Genomic DNA, 22,543 nt, shown 5'->3' on the forward strand with positions numbered 1-22,543 from the left:
CTAAAAGACATTGCTGAAAAAAATATATATTACACAAATGAATGAAAAAACAGTTGGTGCTAATGGACTGGAAGAATCAATATTACTAAAGTGACCACACTTCTCAAAGCAAATTGCAGATTCAACACTATTCCTATCAAACAACCAATGTCATTTTTTCACAGACCTAGAAAAGGCTATTCTTAGATTTAAATGGAATTTAAAAGGATCCCAATTTTTCAAAGCAATTATAAGCATAAAGAACACAGTCAGAAGGATTATATTACCAGACTTTAAACCGTACTATAAGGCTACAATAACCAAAACAGCGTGGTACTGGTACAAGAACAGAGATATAGACAAATGGGATGAAGTAGAGAACCCAGAAATAAAGCCATAGACCAAAGCCATTTGATCTTAGACAAAGTCAAAAAAATAAGCAATGAGGCAAAGACCCCCTATTCAACAAATGGTACTGGAATCCTGGCCAGCCATATGCAGAAGAATAAAACTGGACCACTACCTTTCACTGTAAACAAAAGTTAACTCAAGATAGATTAAAAATTTAGACGTAAGACCTCAAACTATAAGAATGCTAGACGAAAACCTAGAAAACACAATTTTGGACGTCAGCTTTGAGAAACAATTCATTACTAAGTCTTCAACAAAAATTAAAATTGACTGATGGAACCTAATTGAAGACCTCCTGCACAGCAAAAGAAACTATCAATAGAATAAAGAGACAACCTACAGAATAAGAGAATATATTTTTAATCTACACATCTGACAAGTGTCTAATATCCAAAATCTCTAAGAAACTTAACTGAGGCAGCCAAAGCAGAGTTTACAGTAATAAAGAAATGCATGTAAAAAGTTGAAAGATATAAATTAAACAAACATAAACTCACTAGGAACCACAAAAAGAAAAGCAAACTAATCCCAAAGTTCACAGAAGAAAGGTATAATAAAGACTAAACCGATCAGATGCAAGATGGCCAATTAGAAGCAGCTGTGGTCTGTGGCACTCACAGAGAGGAATGAAAAGGGGTGAGTAATTTCAGCACCTTCAACTGAAATATCCAGGTTCTTACATTGGGACTGACTAGGTGAAAATTTCAGCCCAATTAGAGTGTAGAAACATAGGAGGGGGAGCGATGGCTCACCCAAGAGCATAATGGAACCAAAGGAACCCCCATCCCCAGCCAAGGGAACCAATGAGTGATTGTACAACCCCACCCAGAAAAACCACACTTCTTCCATGGATTTTTGCAACCCATGGATCAGAAGATTTCCTAGTTAGCCAACACCAACAGGCCTTGGGTCTGATACACAGAGCTGTGTCAAGTCTCGGCAGAACAGACACTCAGTACACACAGCGACCCAGGAGTTTTACATACTCCAGCCCCAGGATCCCTGGCTAGGAGGGAAACCCATTCCTATATATCTGTAGGAAGGGGGCTGAATCCAGCGAGACAGAAAATAGAAAATGGACCTTTTCTTACAACAGAGACAAAAATTAACTCAAATTGGATCAAAAACTTAAATGTGAACCCCAAAACTATAAAAACCCTAGAAGAAAATCTAGGCAATACCATTCAGAACATAGGCATGAGCAAAGATTTTATGACAAAAACCCAAAAGCAATTGCAACAAAAGCAATAATAGACTGATGATCTCTAATTAAACTAAAAAACCTCTGCACAGCAAAAGAAACTATCATCAGAGTGAACAGACAACCTACAGAAAGGGAGAAAATTTCTTCAATTTATCAATTTGACAAAGGTCTAATATCCAGAGTCTACAAGGCATTTAAACGAATGTACAATAAATAAACAACCCAATTAAAAAGTGGGCAAAAAACATGAATAGACACTTCCCAAAAGAAGACAGACATGTAGCCAACAAACATGAGAAAAAGATCAACATCACTGATCATTAGAAAAATGCAAGTCAAAACCACGATGAGATACTGTCTCACGCCAGTCAGAATGGCAATTATTAAAAAGTCAAAACACAACAGATGCTGGCAAGGTTGCCGAGAAAAAAAAAAGAAAAAACTTTTTTAGTTTGTTGGTGAAAGTGTAAATTAGTTCATCCACCGTTGAAGTCAGTGTGGCTACTCCTCAAAGACCCAGAGGCAGAAACACCATTTGACCCAGCAATCCCATTAATGAGTATATCCCCAAAGGAATATAATTCATTCTATTACAAACATACATGCATTTGTATATTAATTGCAGCAGTATTCACAATAGCAAAGATATGGAAACAACCTAAATGCCCATTAATGATAGACTGCATGTAGAAAATTTAGTATATGTACATATACATGGAATACTATGCAGCAATAAAAGAAATGAGATTATGTCTTTTGCAGGGTCATGAGTGGAGTTAGAAGCCATTGCCTTCAGCAAACTAAAGCATGAATGGAAAAATAAAACACTACGTGTTCTTACTTATAAGTGGGAGCTGAATGATGAGAATATGTAGACACATGGAGTGGCACAACACACACTGGGGTCTGTCGAAGGGGATAGTTGGGGGAGGGAGAACATCAGGAAGAATAGCTAATGGATGCTGGGCTTAATATCTAGGTGATGGAATGATCTATGCAGCAAACCACCATGGCACATGTCTAGCTGTGTAACAAACCTGTGCATCCCATACATGTATTACTGAACTAAAAATAAAAATTGAAAAGAAAATGAACAAAGTAAAAATAAATAAAATTCAAAAATAGAAAAACAACAGGAAATAATAAAAAAAAATCAGTTGTTTTTTTCAAAAGATTAAATTTACAAAGTTTTAGCTAGACTAAAAATTGAAGGGAGAAGTGTGAAAAAGGAGACATTACAACTAAAACCACATAAATTCAAAAGATTATAAGACAACTACAAACAATTATATGCCAACAAATGAATAATCTAGAAGAAGTATATTTCGTAGTAGTAGAAGAAAATTCTAGAAACCCAGAGTGTAACAAGACTGAGTCATTAAAAAATAGAAAATTTGAACAGGATAATAATGATTAAGGAGATGTAATTACTAATCATAAATCCCCCAGCAATGAAAAGCTCAACACCAGATGGCTTCACTGGTGAATTCTACCAAACATTTAAAGAGAAGTTAACAACAAACTTTCACAAACTCTTCTAAATAATTGAAGAGGACATATTTTCAAACTCATTTTGTTAGGTCAGAGTTACCCTTATGTGAAAGCCAGACAAAGACAGTATAAGACAACATAATTACAAGTCAATATTTCTGATGAATATTGATCCAAAAATCTGAAACAAAATACTAGCAAACTAATGCAACAGCATATTAGAAGAATAATACATCATGAGCAAGTGCTAATTATCCTTAGGGTGCAAGGATGCTTTAACATATGTAAGTCAATAAGGGTAATACATCTCATTAACAGAAGGTTAATGATTACAAGATTATTTCAAAACATTCAGAAAAAAAATTTCAAAAATTTAATGCACTTTTATAATAAAATCTCTCAACAGTCTAAGTTTTGAAAGAATTTACCTCAACACAATAAAAGCAATATATTAAAAACCTGCAGTTTTCACATTATATTCGGTGAAAACTTCAAATCAAAGCTTTTCCTCCAAGAAAAGGAACAAGGCAATAAAACTTACTCCTTCCACTTCTACTGAACATAGTTTTGGAAGTCTCAGCCAGAGAAATTAGGCAATAAAAAAATTAAAAGCCATCCAAATTAGAAAGAAAGAAGTGCAATTGTCTCAATTTGCAGATGATGTGGTATTATTAATATATATAGAAAACCCTAAAGGCTCCACGAAAATCATCTGTTAGAATTAGTAAACACATTTGGTAATGTTGTAGGATACAAAATCAACATTAAAAAATCAGTTGCTTTTTTTCTACATTAATAATGAACTATACAAAAATAAATTACGAAAAAATCACAATCACAATAGCACCAAATTAGTTATTTCAGCAAGATGGTGGAGTAGAAAGTCTCAAGATCTATTTCATGCCACAGAAAGTTCACCTAACAAATACCCACAGGTCAGAATAAGAATATCTTTTTGAAAACCCCAATACTTGAAAGCAAACCTGAGGCTCTGTGTGGGCCACAGAACTAAAAGAAAACCAAATTATGAGGGTTAGAGTAGCCTCATTTTTATTACGCCTCCTCTCCCCCTCCCCGAAGTTGACACAATTCAAAATAAAGAGGATTCCCCTAAGGCTATCAACCCAGAGAAAGAAGTGGAAGTAGTTATACACCTTCCCTAGAATTCCAACACACTTCCCTGGAAGCCCACTCTGGCTTCACTTCACAAGGGACACTGGGGTTAATAACACTGCTAAGCCACACGACATTGGATAAAATCTAAGAAGGTGGAGCTCACAGTAACTGGTATGCAGATCTTGGTGGTATTTTCATGTTCCTGCCCATTGTGGTGCCCGATTGGCTACACCAACCAACTGCATAGCTCACGCATAAAGCTGAGCTGGTTGTTTCCCGAAGCACAGTGGGAAGTTCAGTTTTGTTTAATTCCGCAGGTGACTAGGCTCCACACCCAGCCTCAGAGCCCACCACAATGACCCTGCTAAGGCAGAAAAATGCTCATGTCCATGCATTTTGGAGAGACACGGGAGCTATACATGCTTTCTCAGGAGTCTAAAAATTTCTCAGATCAACTAAAAACTTATTTCAATGACCCAACCCAGGCAGGAAGATCCTCACCTCTTTGCATTTTGGAGAAGCATAGAAGCTACACTAGCTCAACAAAAGAGGTCAAATAGCAGCTCAACTCAGCCAAAATCACACCCCACATCGCCCACTTAGGGAGGCAATCTTCAATTGTGAATTTCTGAGGAGCATAGGCCTGGTCTCACTTGTTCTGAGTGGTGACTCTGACTAACCTCGGAGCCCAGCCTGAAGCCCTGTTCAACTGGAGATCCCAAATAGCAGAGTTACTTAGGAAGGTATATTAGTCAGTGTTCTCTAGAGGGACAGAACTAATACTCTCTCTCTCTCTCAGAGGGCCAGAACTAATACTCTCTCTCTCTCTCTCTCTCTGTCTCTCTCTCTCTCTCTATATATATATATAATACATATATATATATTAATTCTTTATCAGATGTATGAGTTGCAAGTATTTGCTTCCAATCTGTAGGTGTTATATTTCAATCTGTTCATTGTCCCTTTTGTTGTGCAGAAGCTTTTAATTTGATGTAATCCCATTTGCTTATTTTTCCTTTTGTTATTGCCCTATTGAGGTCAAATCTAAAACCAAAAAATCATTGCCCAGACCAATATCATGTAGCTTGCCTCCCTCTGTTTTGTTCTAGTAGTTTTAAAGATTCAGTTATTATGTTTACATCTTTAATCCATTTTGAATTGATTTTTGAATATGTTGTGAAACAAGAATTCAATTTAATTATCTTGCATATGGATATCCAGTTTTCTCAATGCCATTTATTGAAAAGACTTTTTTAACTTTGCATATTCTTGACATGTTTGTTAAATATCAATTGATCATACATGAGCGAGTTCATTTACAGGATCTCTATCCTGTTCCCTTGTTTGATGTATCTGTTTATGACAGTACCATGCTATTTCAATTGCTGTTACTTTGTAGCATAGTTGGAAATCAGGAATGTGAAGCCCACAGCTTTTGTATTTTGCTCATAATTGCCTTGGCTATTCTGGGGTTTTTGTAGTTTTATATGCATTTTAGAATTTTTTAATATGTCTGTGAAAATAATATTGTAATTTAATAAGGACTGCATTGAATCTGTAGATAGCTTTGGGTAGCATGGACATTTAAACAATATTAATTCTTCAAATTCATTTACACAGAATAACTTTACATTCATTTGCATCCTTTATCATTTTGATTAATGTTTTATAGTTTTTAGCATACAGGTCATTCACTTCCTTTGTTAAATTTATTTATAAGTGTTTTGCTTTTTTTCTGTAGCTATTGTAAATGTGATTGTTCTTATTTCTTTTTTATTAATAAAAAGTTTATGGTTAATGTAAAGAAACACTACTGATTTTTGCATATTGATTTTGATTTTGTATCCTGAAACTGTACTGAATTTGTTCATTAGTTTTAACAGTTTTTTTGGTAGAATCTTCAGAGTTTTCCACATGTAAGACCATGTCATCAGTAAATAGCAGTATTTTTATTTCTTTGTCAATTTGGATGCCTTTTATTTCTTTCTCTTACCTTATTGCTCTGTCAAGGATTTCCAATTCTATATTGAGCAGATACAGTAAGAGTGAGCATACTTGTCTCGCTCTAGGTCTTAGGGTAAAAAATTCTAATGGTTAACCAGTAAGTAAAATATTAGCTTTGGCATTATTATGGACTTAATTGTGTTGAAGAACATTTGATCTATATCTAATTTTAAGTGGTTTTACATAAAAAATAAATTTCATCAAATGCTTTCTCTTCCTGTGTTGGGATGATCATATGATTTTTGTTTTTCATTCTCTTAATGTGGTGTAGCACATTTATTGATTTGTGAATGTTGAGCTTTCCTTGCATTCCAGGGACAAATCCTACTAGATCATTGTAAATGATCTTTTTAGTGTGCTGTTGAATTCGGTTTGCTAGTATTTTGTTGAGGATTTTTCCATTGGTGTATATTAAAAATATTTATCTGTAGTTTTCTTTCCATTTGGCTTTGGTATCACAATAATGTTGGCCTTCTAAAAACGGTTTGAAAGGATTCCCTTTTCTTTATATTTTTATATGGAATAATCTGATTAGCATCTGTGTATTACTTCTTCAATGTTTGGTAGAATTCAACAATAAAGCCATGAATTGTTGGGCTTTTCTTTGATGGGAGACTTTTTATTATGTATTTGATCTCATTACTAGTTTTTGGTGTGTTCTGGCTTTATATTTCTGTAGTATCAGTTTTAATGTCTGCTTCTCCATTTCTACATTTATTTATTTGCATCTTTCATATTTGTTCTTTGTTAGTCTACCTGAAGGTTTGTTTATTTTGTTTACCTTTTCAGCAAACTAACTCACAGTTTTCTTGACATTTTGCATTGTTTTCCCAGTCTATATATATTCTATATCTGCTCTGATCATTATTACATATTTTATTCTGCTAACAGTGAGCTCAATTTGTTTTCCTTCTTTCTCTGTAACTTTGAGAAATGACATTGTGTTTATATATTTCTCCTTTTTGATGTAAGCGTTTTTTACTATAAACTTTTCTCTTAAAACTGCATTCATGACCTTTGTAAGTTTTATTGCATTGTGTTACCATTTTTGTTTGTCTCAAGACATTTTTTAGTTTACCTTTTAATTTGTTCATTGACCTCTTGGCTATTCAAAAGTATGTTGTTTAATTTTCATGTATTTGTGAATATTCCAAAATTCCACCTGTTACTAGTTTCTGGATTCATATAATTGTGGTTCAAATAGATTAACTTGCTAAGACATGTCTTGTAGGCTAACAAAAGATGTATCTTGGTAAATGTTCTCTGTGTGCTTGAGAAGAATATGTATTCTATGATGTTAGCTGAAATGTTCTGTATATGTCTTATATGTCTGTTAAGTTCATTTGGTCTAGAATGTTGTTCAAATCCAGTGTTTCCTTACGAATTTTATGTTTGGATGATAGTTCCATAATTGAAAATGGTGTATTGAAGTCCCCTACTATTATTGTTTTACAATATGTATGTCCCTTCATATCCTTTAATATTCACTTTATATATGTAGGTGTTCCACTGTTGGATGTTTTTATATATATATATATATATATATATATACACATATATATATACACATATATATATTTGTATTATATTGATGAATTGACCTTTTTATCATGATGTAATGCCTTTCACTTTTTGACTTAAATTTTATTCTGTCTGACATAGGTATTACTATTTCTACTCTCTTTTGGTTTCCATTTGTATAGAATATCTATTTACTCCCTTCATTTCCAGTCTTTTGGTGTCTTTAAAAGCAAAGTAAGTCTCTTTTAGACAAAATATAGTTTATTCTTGTTATTGTTTATTCATTCAATAACTCTAATTGGATAATTTAATCTATTTACACTCAAGGAAATTATTAATAGGTAACAGCCATTCGTTGTTTTCTGATTGTTTTTAAATGCTTTCTTTCTTCCTCTTTTGCTGTCTTTTGTGGCTTGATGCTGTCCTGTAGTAGGAATATAATCCTTTCTATTTTTCTTTTGTACATCAAGTATATATTTTTGGGTTTTGGTCACCATATAATATTTTACACTAATATTGGTTTATTTCAAGCTGATATCCACTTAATTTTAATGTATACAACTCTACACTTTAACTTTCCTCCTTGTTTTATGTGTTTAATGCTAGAATTAACATTATTTGCATCATTTACATCATTTTGTAATATGTGTTTTCTGACAAATTATTTTAGCTATAGTTTTTTTTAATAATTTTGTTATTTAGTAACCATACAAGGGATTATTCTACAAATAGCCATTACAGTCCTAGAATATTATAAATATGGTGTTGTATTACTTATACTATTGAGTTTTGTGCTTTTATAAGTTTTATGTTATTAGTTAGCAGCCTTTTGTTTCCATTTCAAATTTTTTTTTAGCAATTTCTGTATGGCAGGCGTAGTGGTGATTAATTCCCTTACATTTTGTTTGCCTGGGAAATATTTTATTTCTCTCTCATTTCTGCAATACAGATTTGCTTGGTAGTATATACTTGGTTGGCGTTTTTTTTTCTTTAGCATTTTAAATACATAATCCCACTCATTCATTATTTTTAAAAATATCTTTTCTGACACTTTTTTCTTTTTTTTAACTTCTTAAAGGCTTACTAGGCATAGGTTGTCTTTTGATTATGCCCAATAATTTCCATAATCTTTCTCCATACTTTTTTATTGTTTTTTGTTTTTTGCTCTTCTGACTGAGTAATTTCACATGTTATCTTTATGATGATTGATTATTTATTCAGCTTGTTTGAGGTGGGTGTTGAAGCTTTCAGTTTAAATTTTCAATTTTGTCATTTTATTTTTTACCTGTAGGGTTTTTCATTTGTTCTTTATTGTTTCTGATTTTTCTCAAAGTTCTTATTTTTATGTATTATTTCTGATTTTTTTAAAAAAAATTATTCTGAAGCTCAATGAACCTTTTTTAAACTGGTTTATTCTGAATTTTTTCTGATATTTCATAGACCTTTCCTTTTTGTTGTTTATTTTTGGCACTTTGCTAGTTTCCTTTGGAGGTGTCATGATTTCCTGAGTCTTTGTAATCTTCATGTCCCTCTGTTGTTGTTGTTTGAGTATTTGTGGAGACAGCCACCTTTTCTGACTTTTGCAGGTGTTATTTGGCAAGGATAGACCTTCACTATTTAGCTAGCTTATGATTCTGGATGGGACAGCTAGTAATAACCCTGAAAAGACAGTTTTCTTTAGGGTTTTCTAGATTGTTAGGCTGCTGCCTTTGGTCTGAATTCTGATAGTGTGGCTGGCTAGGCTCCACTATCCAGCAAAACCAGTGGCTAAACTCTGCAATTAGCTTAACCTGCTGGATGGGCAACGTAATTACTTCTGATTTGGCTGGGCCACAGCATATATTCTCTGGCTAGAAAGCACTGCTTTTTTAGTTCAGCAGTTGATCAGGGTTGCAGACATGGACCTGAGGTTAAGTAGATAAAAACAAATAGAACAAACATTAAGCTCAGTAGAAATACATGCTTGAGATTTTCTTCCATTCCTGGGTAGCATTTGTGGGTGTGCCTTGAGGCCACTTGGAGCATGATTTAAATCTTCAGGTATGGCACAACTAGTGCATCACTTTCGTAAAAATTTGCTGTGGTGGTTGTCTGCCTTTCTGGGTGGGGCCCCAGATAGAGTTTGAGGATGGACCTGGAGGCTGGCCATCTAGGGATTCAAGCCAGGTAGCACTTTTCACTTCTTCTGGCAGTGATCAGCTTGGCTGCTTAGTTTTGTGGGTGGGATGTTGCTAGCTGGTACCATTACTTAAAAAAGAATCCTTTCTGACACTTTTTTTTCTTTTACTTCTTCAATTCCTACTAGGCACAGGCTGTCTCTTAATGGTGTCCCATAATTCCCATAGACTTTCTCCATTACTTTTTATTCATTTTTCTTTTTGTTCTTCTAATTTAGTAATATCAAATGTTGTCCTTGTGCTGATTAATTCTTACTTCAGCTTGATTGAGCACCACTGCTAGCTGGTACACTGAGCTACCACCCAAATCTGTTCACTGGTTTCCTTGGGCTCTGTTTCCTTTCTTCATTTCTACTTGATCCCAAGTGGTCTACTTATGCATTTTCCCTCTATATTCCCTGTTTCCCATAAGGTGGAAACTGAGTAGGCCTCCTGTCTCACAATGCCGGGAAAGCTGGATGTCAACTTCCCTGGTCATCTTTTCCCACTGTAGATACCATAAACCCTGGGAAATCCTCTCTGTGTGGTGCTGTGCCAACCTGGGGCTGTTTGAGGGGTGATATGCTCAGAGTGAAACTGTCGCTGCTACCATTTCAATGCAGATTTTCATTCTGTTCCATTGAGCATGCAGTTGACTCAGGATAATTCCCACATTTTGAGGTTTTAACCAAGTTGTTCTTTTAAATTTTATTTTCTATAGATGCTAGTTGATATTTCTGTGGTGGAGTGAAGCCTGGGACCACCTATTTTGGCATCTTGCTGTTGTCACTCTACTTGTAGAAATTTTTAAATGCAAAATATTATATGCAGAAAAATTACCTATAATTATTAGCATTTTTATGTGTTTACATCAATTTTTACAATAAATTTATTTGCTTTATATGATATATATCAAACTGCATGAATAGTTTTATGTTCCATTTTTTCAAGTAAATATTAAGTATATGATGATGAGCAAAATGAACATGATTCCTACTGTCATGAAAATATAGTGATTTACTGAAACCATTCCCTAGTTTCGAAGATTTAGAGTATTTCCAGATTTTAATATTTATGTAGGAACTGTAATGAATGCTTTTGTGTTAAATATTAATTTACTTAGGAATGAATTTACTCTGCCAGAGGAGTGAAATTACGTTTTTATGGATTTAACTCATAGTTAATATTCCTTTCAAATACATAATAGTGGTTCATTTTTACTTAGAAATTAAATGGCTTTATATTACTTTCCTTAAGACAATGCTATTTGACTAGCTTGTGAAATTAGTTTGTTCAGTGAAAAAGTTATGAGATATACTGCTTTGTACTGCTCAGGTAAAAATTATCTTGGTGTCTTGGATCACATTTTTTTCATTAAAAGATACAATATCATTATTATATAAGAAATATAAACTTTCAAAAATGAAATAAAAATTCAATGACAAAAAGTGGTGAAAAATAAGAACTAATGAATTGCTTTTTCTCCTGTGGCTAGAAATATGGTCACTGTTATCTAAAACACATATGGGCAATTTTACCTGTATACATTCCTACCTGCCCAGAAAGTTTTTTTATCTATAATGAATAATTCACATTTATGGGTTTTATATACCAAGTAGCTGTTTATAACTTGTTCTAACACAACTCTGTACATAATAAGAGTTGTTTTAAGCTTTGGGTGAAAAGTGTTTTTCAGATTTGTCAATAGTAGTTTAATAGATAGTTTACTTTTGCTGAATTTACATATCCAAGAATAAGACATCTTCAAGTTATTTTATGGAAATATCACTGTAAATGTACAAAAAGGTTGTAGAGGAGAAAAGCCTAAAAGTGAAGAAAATGTAGTAAGCTACCACTGCTCTTTTTAGAGGAAAATTTATATTCTTCTATTTTCCTTTCAGCACATATATCTCTTTTACACACACAAATATACACACATAAACACATCTTTGTGCACACATGCACATTCAAAGTTAGTGTTAAAATAGGTTATGAAATAATTACATATTTAATAAACCAAACAGGTAGATTCAATTAATGAATACTGACTAATTCAGTTCAGGCTTTAAAAAGTTGAGTGTGAACACATCCACAATTTAAGAATAGGTTTCAAAAACACCTGCGCACTTTAAAATATGACTACTCTGTCCCCTTTAAATTTCTTTTATTTACAATCCCTTTATGATGTCATCACTCAACATCACCAGTTTCAACTTACTATGCTCAAGTCCAGGCAACATACAGGCAGGGGAAATGTCTCTTCCAAGGTTGTAAGTCCTCTTTTTAATATTTTTTAGTATTTTAAATAACCAATATGCTCAATTTAGTTACAAATGTATATGTTTAACTGTAAAGAATGTTTCTTTCATAGTCATTTTATTTATAAATTAGAATTTGTATTTTAAACAGAGATATGGAATTTTCAATAATATCTTAGATGTTTTGCTTTGAAATTTCACTAGTGCAGTCTTGTTTACAAAATACCTGCGAATCTTGACTGTTTGATCTCTCTGAGTCTCAGTTTCTTATAACTACATCTTGTTTTAGGAATCATGGAAAGAATAAACTTATGTGAAAGCACTTTAAAATGTAAAGCAGGATACAATGTAGTAACACTTTGTATGCTAGTTTGGTAAACTTAATTGTATGTGTAGGCAAAATTAGACCATTCTATTTTTCTGATAAACACATTATGATGTCCAAGAAAGTGTAGTAAGTTTATTTTTTGAAGACTTCACTAAGTAGAAGATAAAGTATTATTCATATGGAATTAAACAGTTTTCTGAAGCCTTTAGTTGCTGTAGTGTTGTTTTTTATTTTAAAAGTCAATTTCCTCTTAGAGAATATTTCTGAAAATAATTTAAAAATTAAGATAATGTAAACCATGCTAACTTACATCTACCAGATAATATCCCATATATATTAAATTGAACTATATGAGATTGCTTATATTAAACTATTTTGACCTACAAAAATGGAAATTTCTCATGGTACAACCTAATAAAAAACACTTGTAATGTCTATGAAAAAAATACAATTAATGTGGAATAAAAATATGGGGTATATGACCAGGCAATTTATAGGAAAAAATCTTAATTGCCAGTAAACATTAAAAAGTGCACAAATTCGAAATAAAAAGAAAATTTAGAAAATATTTCACTCAGAAATTCAAATTTTGGAGAATTATTCCCTGGAAAGGAATTGCAGACATTTTCCCTCTTTAAATGATACATGTCTGTAATGTTCATATTTTTTTCTATTAGTGTGTATTACTTTTAGAAAATGAAAATTCAGTAAGTTTGAAAGAAAGGAAAAGAGTGGGCCGGGCACTATGGTTCACGCCTGTAATCCCAGCACTTTGGGAGGCCGAGGCGGGTGGATCACGAAGTCAGGAGATCGCGACCATCCTGGCGAACACGCTGAAACCCCGTCTGTACTAAAAATGCAAAAAAAAAATCAGCCGGGCGTGGTGGCAGGCGCCTGTAGTCCCAGCTACTCGGGAGGCTGAGGCAGGAGAATGGCATGAACCTGGGGGGGCGGAGCTTGCAGTGAGCGGAGATCGCGCCACTGCACTCCAGCCTGGGCGACAGAGCGAGACTCCGTCTCGAAAAGAAAAGAAAAGAAAAGAAAAAGAGTGATTTGATCTAGAAATTAAAACTGAGCTCCCCAAAGTGAGCGTCTCAAATCACTAGCGCTTTTACAAAGACATTTCTAATTCGATGCTGCCTACATCTGATCTTCCCTCTTAGATCACAAAGACCTTAGGTTTATGTCACCATTAGGCATTATCTCTTTGAAACTCACTGTCATCGGCAACACCCTCTATGTCCTCCTCTGACTCCAATCTGAATGATAACTCTGTCCTCTTGCTGTATCTGAAACCCAACTCTCTCTCAAATTCATTGCTTTTCCTGCAGCCTTCAAGAGGGGGTGATGTTTTCCTCCCTACATCCTCTCCTACCACTGAACCCAAAAATGCAATAGAGTCTGCTTTATTCCTCAATGCTATTTCCAGGTCATTCTCCTTTCTTACTTCCAAAAATAGCCAACTTTGAATCTCATGTCATCAACTTGTATCACCTGTGACCTTTCCTTGTTGTATTCATCACCTGACTCCTAGTACTCTACTTCATTTTGTGATAATTTTCCGTCTGGCTATCACTTTCTCCAAAAGTACCTTTGTCTTAATTCCTAGTAATTTTACTATTAGATGATCAATCTCATATCTAACATTTTAATTATTTGACTTTCTCTTCTCCAGTTATTTTGTCTTACATCCTACTTTAGTGGTTTACTACTGCACATATCCCTCCAAAATCTCAAATTCAAACATTTCACTCTCCAACTGATACCTCAGGCACCTCTAATAACCCCATTCTAACAATTCTACCTCTAAGACTGATCATTGATTCTACTACCTTTTCCCTGTTCCTTGCTAATGACCTTTCTGTGGCTTTTCTTCTGTTGCCCACCATAAATCCTTACCTATCTTAGATTTTTATAGGCTCATGGTGAATTAGCACAAATATTTCCTTGCATACATCCTCAGTTCCCTTTACCCCACTCTCTTTTTTGACATCTTTGCTGAAAAAAACACTTAATTTTTAATAAATTTAAACCTCCAATTATGCCACACACCTTTGCAAGATAAATGTGCATGAGAAAAAAAAATGTGTAACCATAATAATTATCTTCAATTTAAATATAAAATGACAAACTTCAAGTGGGCCATTAATGCTACCTGGCAATTACATTTCTCCACCAGAAAATATAGTAGTCTGCGTTCATCTTTACCCCAATACCCCACCTTCAGTCCTGTTAGAGCAGATGCTTTCTTTTTGCTGCATTTAACTCCTCTAACTGGGCATACTAGTTTCCTAAGGCTACTGTAAGAAACTACCAGAAACTGATTGGCTAAAACCATCATATATTGTCTCACAATTCTGGATACTACAAGTCCAAAATCAAGGTGTCAGCAGGATTGGTTTACTCCAGAGGTTCTAAGGGAGACTCTGTTCCGTGCCTCTCTCTCCTAGTCTGACAGTTCCTGGTATTGTGTGGCTTGTAGATGCATTACACCAATATCTGTGCCTTCATCATCATGTGGCATCCACTTTTTGTCTATGTCTGTTTCTCCCTTTGTTCTTATAAGAAAAAGATTTCCTTTTCTTATAAGAACACTAGTCACTTAGATTAGGGCACAACTTAATTCAGTATGATCTCATCTTTATTTGATTACATCTGCAAAGCTCCAATTCCAAATAAAGTAATATTCACAAGTACCAGATGTTAGAACTTAAATATAAATTTGGGGGACATAATTCGACTCATAACACAGGATTGGATTTTCTTCACTATTTATGCATATAGCTTTTTTGTTAACTCATATTCTTCCATATCATCATTTTTTCTTAACTCTTTGTAGATTTTGTCCCATCAGTGTTCAAAAAAAGTAGTAACTCCTACCACTTAAAAATCCCTTTTCCACTTAAAAAATCCCTTTTCCTTCACAGCCTCTTCCAGCTCCCACCCCATTTTCTGTCAGCTTTATATAGAAAAACTTCCCAAAAGAATTATTCATATTAGTTATCTCCACTTCCTTTTCTCCAATTAACAATCTCTTTTTAAACTAGATTTTAATTGAAAAATTGAATGCATATATATGGTGGATAATTCAAAAAGAACAAAAGGAGGGTGGGCAAAATTCATTCTCCTATACTAGATTCCCAGACCCATTACTGGAGATAATCACTATTACTAGTTTCTTTTCTCTCCCAAACTTATTTCAGATTTTTGTCCTTACCATTCCATGGAATGGCTTTCACATTTACAATTCCACTAGCAGCACTTGATACAACTGAGCCCCTTCATGAAATATTCTACTCTTGGTTATCATGTCACTCTGCTTTCTTGGTTTCCCTTTTATCATATTATCTATTCCTTCTCAGCTTCTGTTGCTGGTTTCTCTTTACCTCTTCAATCTTTAAATGTTGAATAGCCCAAAAACTTAGACCTTGGACCTCTTTTTTTCTTATCTGCACACATTTAGTATACAATATCATCCAGTCCAATGATTTTATATGCCATCTAAACGCTGATGAATTCTAAATTTATATCTCTGTTCCAGACCACACTTCTAATTTTCAGATTTATATGTACAACTAATTTATTGACATTTCCACTTAGATGTGTAATAGATACCTCAAACTTAATATGTGCAAAACAAAATTCTTGTTTTATACCCCTTCTAAACCTGCTCATCCATAAGTATTCTGCATCTCAGAAATTGGCACTACTATTCACTCAGTTGTTTAAGCAAACGTAAATATGTCTACACACACACACACACACACACACACACACACACACACCCCAACATACCTTTGGCATCATCCTCGATTGCCCTCTTTCTCTAGCAGTGAACATCCAGTACATCACCAAATCCTATAGGGCTTACCTTTAAAATATATCTAGAATTGCGGGGTTGGGGGAGGGGAGAGGGATAGCATTAGGAGATATACCTAATGCTAAATGACGAGTTAATGGGTGTAGCACACCAGCATGGCGCATGTATACATATGTAACTAACCTGCACATTGTGCACATGTACCCTAAAACTTAAAGTATAATAATAATAAAATTAAATATATATATATATATATATAGAATCTAGTCTCAACATCAGTTCTGCCACCAACTCTAAACCATTTTGATCTCTTATTTAGATTATTGCAAAAACCTCTGTGCGTGTTACCTTGATTGGTTTCATATTGCCTCTGTAACAAATTACCATATACTTTGTGGATTAAAATGATAGAAATTTAATCTCTTACATTTCTGGAAGACATAAGTACAAAATGAGTCATTCAGAGCTAAAATCAAGTTATTGGAAGGGCTGATTCTTTCTGAAGGCATCAGAAGCTATTATACTCCTTGCCTTTTTTAGCTTCTTGTGGCTGCTAGCATGTCTTGGTTTTTGACTGCATCATTCTAATCTCTGCAATGTTGTCATATTGCATTTCTTCTGTAATCAAATCTTCTTTTACCTATTTCTTATATGCACAATTGTAATAACACTTAGGACCCACCTGGATAATCTAAGATTTTAATCGCACCTGCAAATTGTCATTTGCAATGTACGATAAGATTCAAAACTTTCAGGGATTAGAAAATTGATATCTTTAGGGTATATTATTCAGCCTACCACAGTCTGTCTTGAACCCCAAACATTCATGTCTATCCCACATGCAAATACAGTCACTCAAAACTAAACTAACATCTACAAAACTATCACCTCATTTCGGTATTAACTCAAGTCCAATATCATATCCAAATATCATCAACTCTAAAGTCTCAGTTGCTATAGTGTAAATCAACTAAATCAGGTATAGTGAGATTCTGTATGTGTTCCATCCTGTGGTGAAATTACCCTATATCTGTAGAACTGTAAAATTAGAAAACACATTTTCTGCTCCAAAAATACAATGATTGAACATGGATAGAATAACAATCATAGACATTTTAACTCCATAAAATGGGAAAATAAAAGAAAAATGGAATCATTGGCCTCAAGCAATTTTTAAGTCAAACTGAGTAAACTCTGTTAGATATCAATGTCTGTGAATAATCTACTGCGGCTTGAGATTCCACTACCTTGGCCCATGGCTCCACCCCTGGGCTTTCAGCTCTATCCTCAGAGTTAGCCATCATTTTTCTTAAAGTATAGCACATGTTTGCAACTGAGTCACTCTGCCAGCCTGATTCCTGCCTGTATAGATTTGTCCATTTAATTCTTTCATCCTTCCTGTCTCTGTTCATTTTCATCCCAAACTCTCAGTGTTTCTGCTGGCATAACATTTTCAGAAACTCATGCTTCTCTTGTGTATATTATGAGGATTCCAGCCATTAAAAAAAAGGTTCCTCCACAGATGTTTATACAGAAAATATTTTTATATATTTAGTCTATATTCCTGGCTTTTGCTGAGATGGTTGATCAGATCTATAAGTCACATGCTTTATCTTCCAGCACTAGCAAAATATTGTCCAGCCCCACTCAACATTCTCTCTGGAGAACACTTCCCTGACAGTGAACCTTAATTTATCATTTTTTAAAATCTGCATAAAATGAGAATTTCCTAAATAATTAAGTCCTGGTGATTGTTTGCATAGCAATTCTTTCCTTAATTATATTTATTTTCCTTCTCATTTTACTATAGGCAGCAAGAAGAAACTGCATTATACATTCAATGCTTTCCTTGAAAATCTCCTCAACTGAATATCCAAGTTCATTACTCAAGCTGTGTTCTTCACATAACTGTAGAACACAGTTCAGCTGTTTCTGCCACTATACAGCCGGAATTATCTTTCCCCCAGTCTTCAACAACATGTTTTTCACTACTTCCTGAATACTTACCAGCAACATCTTTAAAATCCATATTTCATCAAGTCTTTTTATGATGATTTACGTATTCTCAAAGATGATTTAGGCTTTCTTCTACAATGTTCCTCACTTTCTCTGAGTTCTGACCAACAAAATCTTCAACATCCATATTTTCTAGCAGTTTTATTCAAGGCAATCAAGGCTTTTTCTATCACACTCCTCAAAATTATTTTAACCTCTTCCCAATGCCCAGTTCCAAAACCACTTCTACATCTTTAAATATATGTTACAGCAACAACCACTCCTGGTACCAACATTTGTATTAATTTTCTATTGTTGTTGTGGAAAATTGTCACAAACATAGTAGCCTAAACAACATAGTTTTACAGTTCTGGAGGTCAAAAATCTAAAATCTATTTCACTGGGCTAAAATCAAGGTGTTAGCAAGGCTGGTTTCTTCTAAACTCTGAGGGGAAAATCTATTTCTTTGCCATTTTTAGCTTTCAGTGGCTGCTCATAATTTTTGACTAGCCCCCATTCTTCCTCCTTCAGAGTGCACCACTCCAATCTCTGCTTTCATAATCACTTTGCCTTCTCCTCCTCTGACCCTCTTTCCTTCCTCTTGTAATAATTTTGGTGGTTACATTTTGTGCCCTCTTGAACAATCCAGAATAACCTTCCAGTATCAAGATTCTCAACTTAACCACTTATGCAAAGTCCCTTTTGTCATATAAGATAACATGCAAAAGTCCTAGAAATTAAAATATGGATATTTTTTATTATTCAGCCTTCAACAATACTTAATATTTAATTGTTGAATGAATAATTTAGAGAAAATTACAACATAATTTCTTGTCTAAGTTTGAGGATTAAATTCATTTGATTATCAGGAAATAAAGTTTAAAGAAAAGTGATGAATTAAACATAAATGGTGCAAAAACAATAGGACAAGAAGAAAGTTATGTTTATAAATAGTAGATTTGAAGTAGAGAGTGCATAAACTGAAAAGGAATAAAAGATTTTAAGAGCAGGATTTCACTCCAGATCAAATCAAGCAAATATAATTATTCAACTATATTAAAAAATTGCATATTTGAAAGTTTATTGTGAACACTGAAACACTATAAAAGCACAATGAAAATATTACCTATTATTCATATTGTTGTCATAACCATGCTATTTCTCTAAAGAATCTTTGTCATGATGTTCAAAGAAATGTGTATTTTCTTCTATTTATTTATTTATTTTCTATTTCCATTATTAGAGAAGGAAAAACTGGTACAGTTTGTAATAACTAGATAATGAGAGCTCAATATATCACTATATTTCATTATGGTTATAGATTTTATGCCCAGTTTAATAAATATGTGTCTACTCTACTATCATTAAGATATTCTCCTCTGTTACCTCCAAGAAGTTTTATTATTTTACAGTTCAGCTTTAGGTCTTCAGTCTATCTGAGACTGATTCTGGTACTTATTGTGAAATGGTGGTCAAGAATCACACTTTTCCCCTTGTAGATACTTAATTGATTAAAATCATTTATTGAAAACAACATTTTTCCCCAGTGCATGAAAACTTTGGTATAATTTGTGTGACTTTATCTATATAGGTCTCTTATTTTGCTTTCTATTCCACTTCATTAGTTATTTGTCTTAGTATCTATATTCCATTATCTTAATTACTGTCACTTTAAAATAACTTGGTATATTAATATATGGCATTATATATATTTCACGTTATTTTACTTCCAAATTGTCTTGTATATTCTTGAATCCTTTATTTCCATATAAAAGGTAGAATCACTAGACAGTAATCACAAAAACATTTAAAAATTATTGGGATTGCTTTGAATTAATACTTGAATTTGAAAATAATTGCTACATTTTGTATTACTGAGCCTTTCACGCTCTAACATGGTATATATTTCTATTTGTGTATTTTTTTAAATTTTATCTTAACATTAGTTTCTACTATTCAGTATAAAGCTATTATACATATATATTTTTATATTTATTTCTAGGTATTTGCTATTTTTTATTTGATTTCATAAATGATATTATTAAAATATTTTCTAAATGTTTTTTCACTGGTATATAGAAAGGTAATTATAGTTTATCTTTGTGTTAAATTTTAAAGCTCAGGAGTACATGTGCACATTTGGTATATAGGTAAACTTGTGTCATGGGGGTTTACTGTACAGATTATTTAATCACTCAGGTATTAAGCCTGGTACCCATTAGTTACTTTTTATGATCCTCTCCTTCCTCCCACCCTCCACCCTCTGATAGATCCCAATGTGTGTTGTTCCACTCTATGTGTCCATGTGTTCTCATCATTCAGCTCCCATTTATAAGTAAGAACATGGTGGTGTTTGGTTTTCTGTTCCTGCTCTAGTATGCTGAGGATAATAGCTTCCAACTCCATCCATAGCCCTGCAAAGAACATGATCTCATTCATTTTTATGGCTGCATAGTACTCCATAGTGGATATGCACCACATTTTTTTAATGCAGTCTACTGTTGTTGGGCATTTGGGTTCATTTCATGTCTTTGCTATTGGGGGTAGTGTTGCAATGAACATAAGTGTCCATTTATCTTTATAATAGAATGATTTATATTCCTTTGGGTATATACCCAGTAATGGGATTGCTGGGTCAAATTGTATTTCTTCCTCTGGGTCTTTAAGGAATTGCCACATTTTCCTTCACAATGGTTGAACTAATTTATACTCCTGCCAACAGTGTTTAAGCATTCCTTTTTCTCCACAACCTTGCCAGCATCTGTTATTTTCCGAATTTTTAGTAATAGCCAAAAGCTCAACATCACTGATCAATAGAGAAATGCAAATCAAAACCGCAATGAGATACAATCTCACACCAGTCAAAATGGCTATTACTACATTTTATCTTCGTCTCTAATAATCTTACTAAATTCACTCATTAATTTTAATAGTGACCCTATAGATATTTTGAATGTTCTATGTAAACAGTCATGCTCCCTTTAAACAATGACAGTTTTATTTCTTTTTCTCTTCTTATGATTTTAACTTATTTTTACTTGCCTTATCTTTCTTCTTATCACACTAAAATTTCCATTACCATGTTAAATTAAAATTATACTAGTGAACTTTGTTTTCTTGTTTCTGAGGTCAGGGAAAACTTTCCAACTTTTCGCTATAGAGTAATACATTTGTTGTAGGTTTTCTGTAGGTTCCCTTTATTAGATTAAGGTAGTTCTTGTCTATTCCTTGTTTGCCAAAGATTTATCATAAATAAGTGTTAGATATTATCAAATATTTTTTTCTACATGTTGAGATGATCATATAATTTTTTTCTTCTTTATGCTAAAAATTTATTATAAATAGTGTTAGATATCAAATTTTTTTCTACACGTTGAGATGATCATATAGTTTTTTTCTTCTTTACTGTCTTTATGTAGTCAATTTCATATGTTAAACCAACCTGAAATAACCTCCACTTTGTCATGATATAATATCCTTTCTGTGTATTAAATTTTCCAAAAATATTTAATGATTTTGGCATCAGCTTGACACAGTGGCTCATGCTAGTAATCCCAGTGCCTTGGGAGGACAAGGTAGGAGGATTGCTTGAGGCCAAGAATTTGAGAGCAGCCTAGACAACATAGTCAGACCCTGTCTCTACAAAAAATAAATAAATAAATAAAAATCAGCCAGGTATTGAAGTGTACACCTGTACTCCTAGCTACTTGGGAGAGTGAGACAGGAGGATCACTTGAGTCCATGAGTTAAAGGAGTTGCAGTGAGCAATGATCATGCCACTGTACTCCAGCCTGAGTGACAGAAAGATAATCTGTCTCAAAAAAATTAAGAAAAAAGAATTTTGGCATAAACTTTTATGAAAGACGTAGGCCTATAATTCCACTTTGTATTAAAGAATTTATCAGCTGTTGGTATCTAGGTTATGCTCTCTTCATAAAAAAAAATCATAAACGTTTCTTCCTTTTCTATTCTCTGAATGAGTTTGTAAACAATTTTTTTTAGGAATTTGGAAGAAATGATCAATGAAGACATGTGGACCTGGCATTCACTGTGTCGGTAAGTTATTAATTATTAAAACTTTAATTATTAAGACTTTTAATTATTAAGACTAAGCCTGGCACTGAGCAGGTCTTAAGCCCGTGTATTGGGGCCAACCTGGAGGTTGGGTCCGTGGGTGCTCACCAGGGGCCTGAGGGCATGGGGGCTGGTGTGGAGCTTGGGTTTGCAAGTGCCAGCCCATATTTTAGGACTATGAGGGCC

General features: G+C 33.7%; 1 protein-coding gene across 6 annotated transcripts in view; it reads left to right on the top strand.

The window, feature by feature from the left end:
• Positions 1 to 12,080: 12,080 nt before the first annotated feature.
• CYLC1 (cylicin 1) overlaps positions 12,081 to 22,543 on the top strand; it is a 49,695-nt gene continuing 39,232 nt past the window's right edge. For 2 of the 6 annotated variants that reach the window (XM_054544784.2, XM_054544781.1), the window contains exons 1-2: positions 12,094 to 12,152; positions 22,286 to 22,339. In XM_054544784.2, the coding sequence (XP_054400759.1) occupies positions 12,136 to 12,152; positions 22,286 to 22,339 (71 nt within the window). In that variant the 5' untranslated portion in view covers positions 12,094 to 12,135. Of the gene's footprint in view, positions 12,153 to 22,285; positions 22,340 to 22,543 lie in introns of all 6 variants that reach the window. The other 4 variants (XM_054544785.2, XM_054544783.1, XM_054544782.1 and 1 more) reach the window with 4 other exon arrangements.

This window comes from Pongo abelii, chromosome X, assembly GCF_028885655.2.
Source record: "Pongo abelii isolate AG06213 chromosome X, NHGRI_mPonAbe1-v2.0_pri, whole genome shotgun sequence".
Taxonomy (NCBI): domain Eukaryota; kingdom Metazoa; phylum Chordata; class Mammalia; order Primates; family Hominidae; genus Pongo; species Pongo abelii.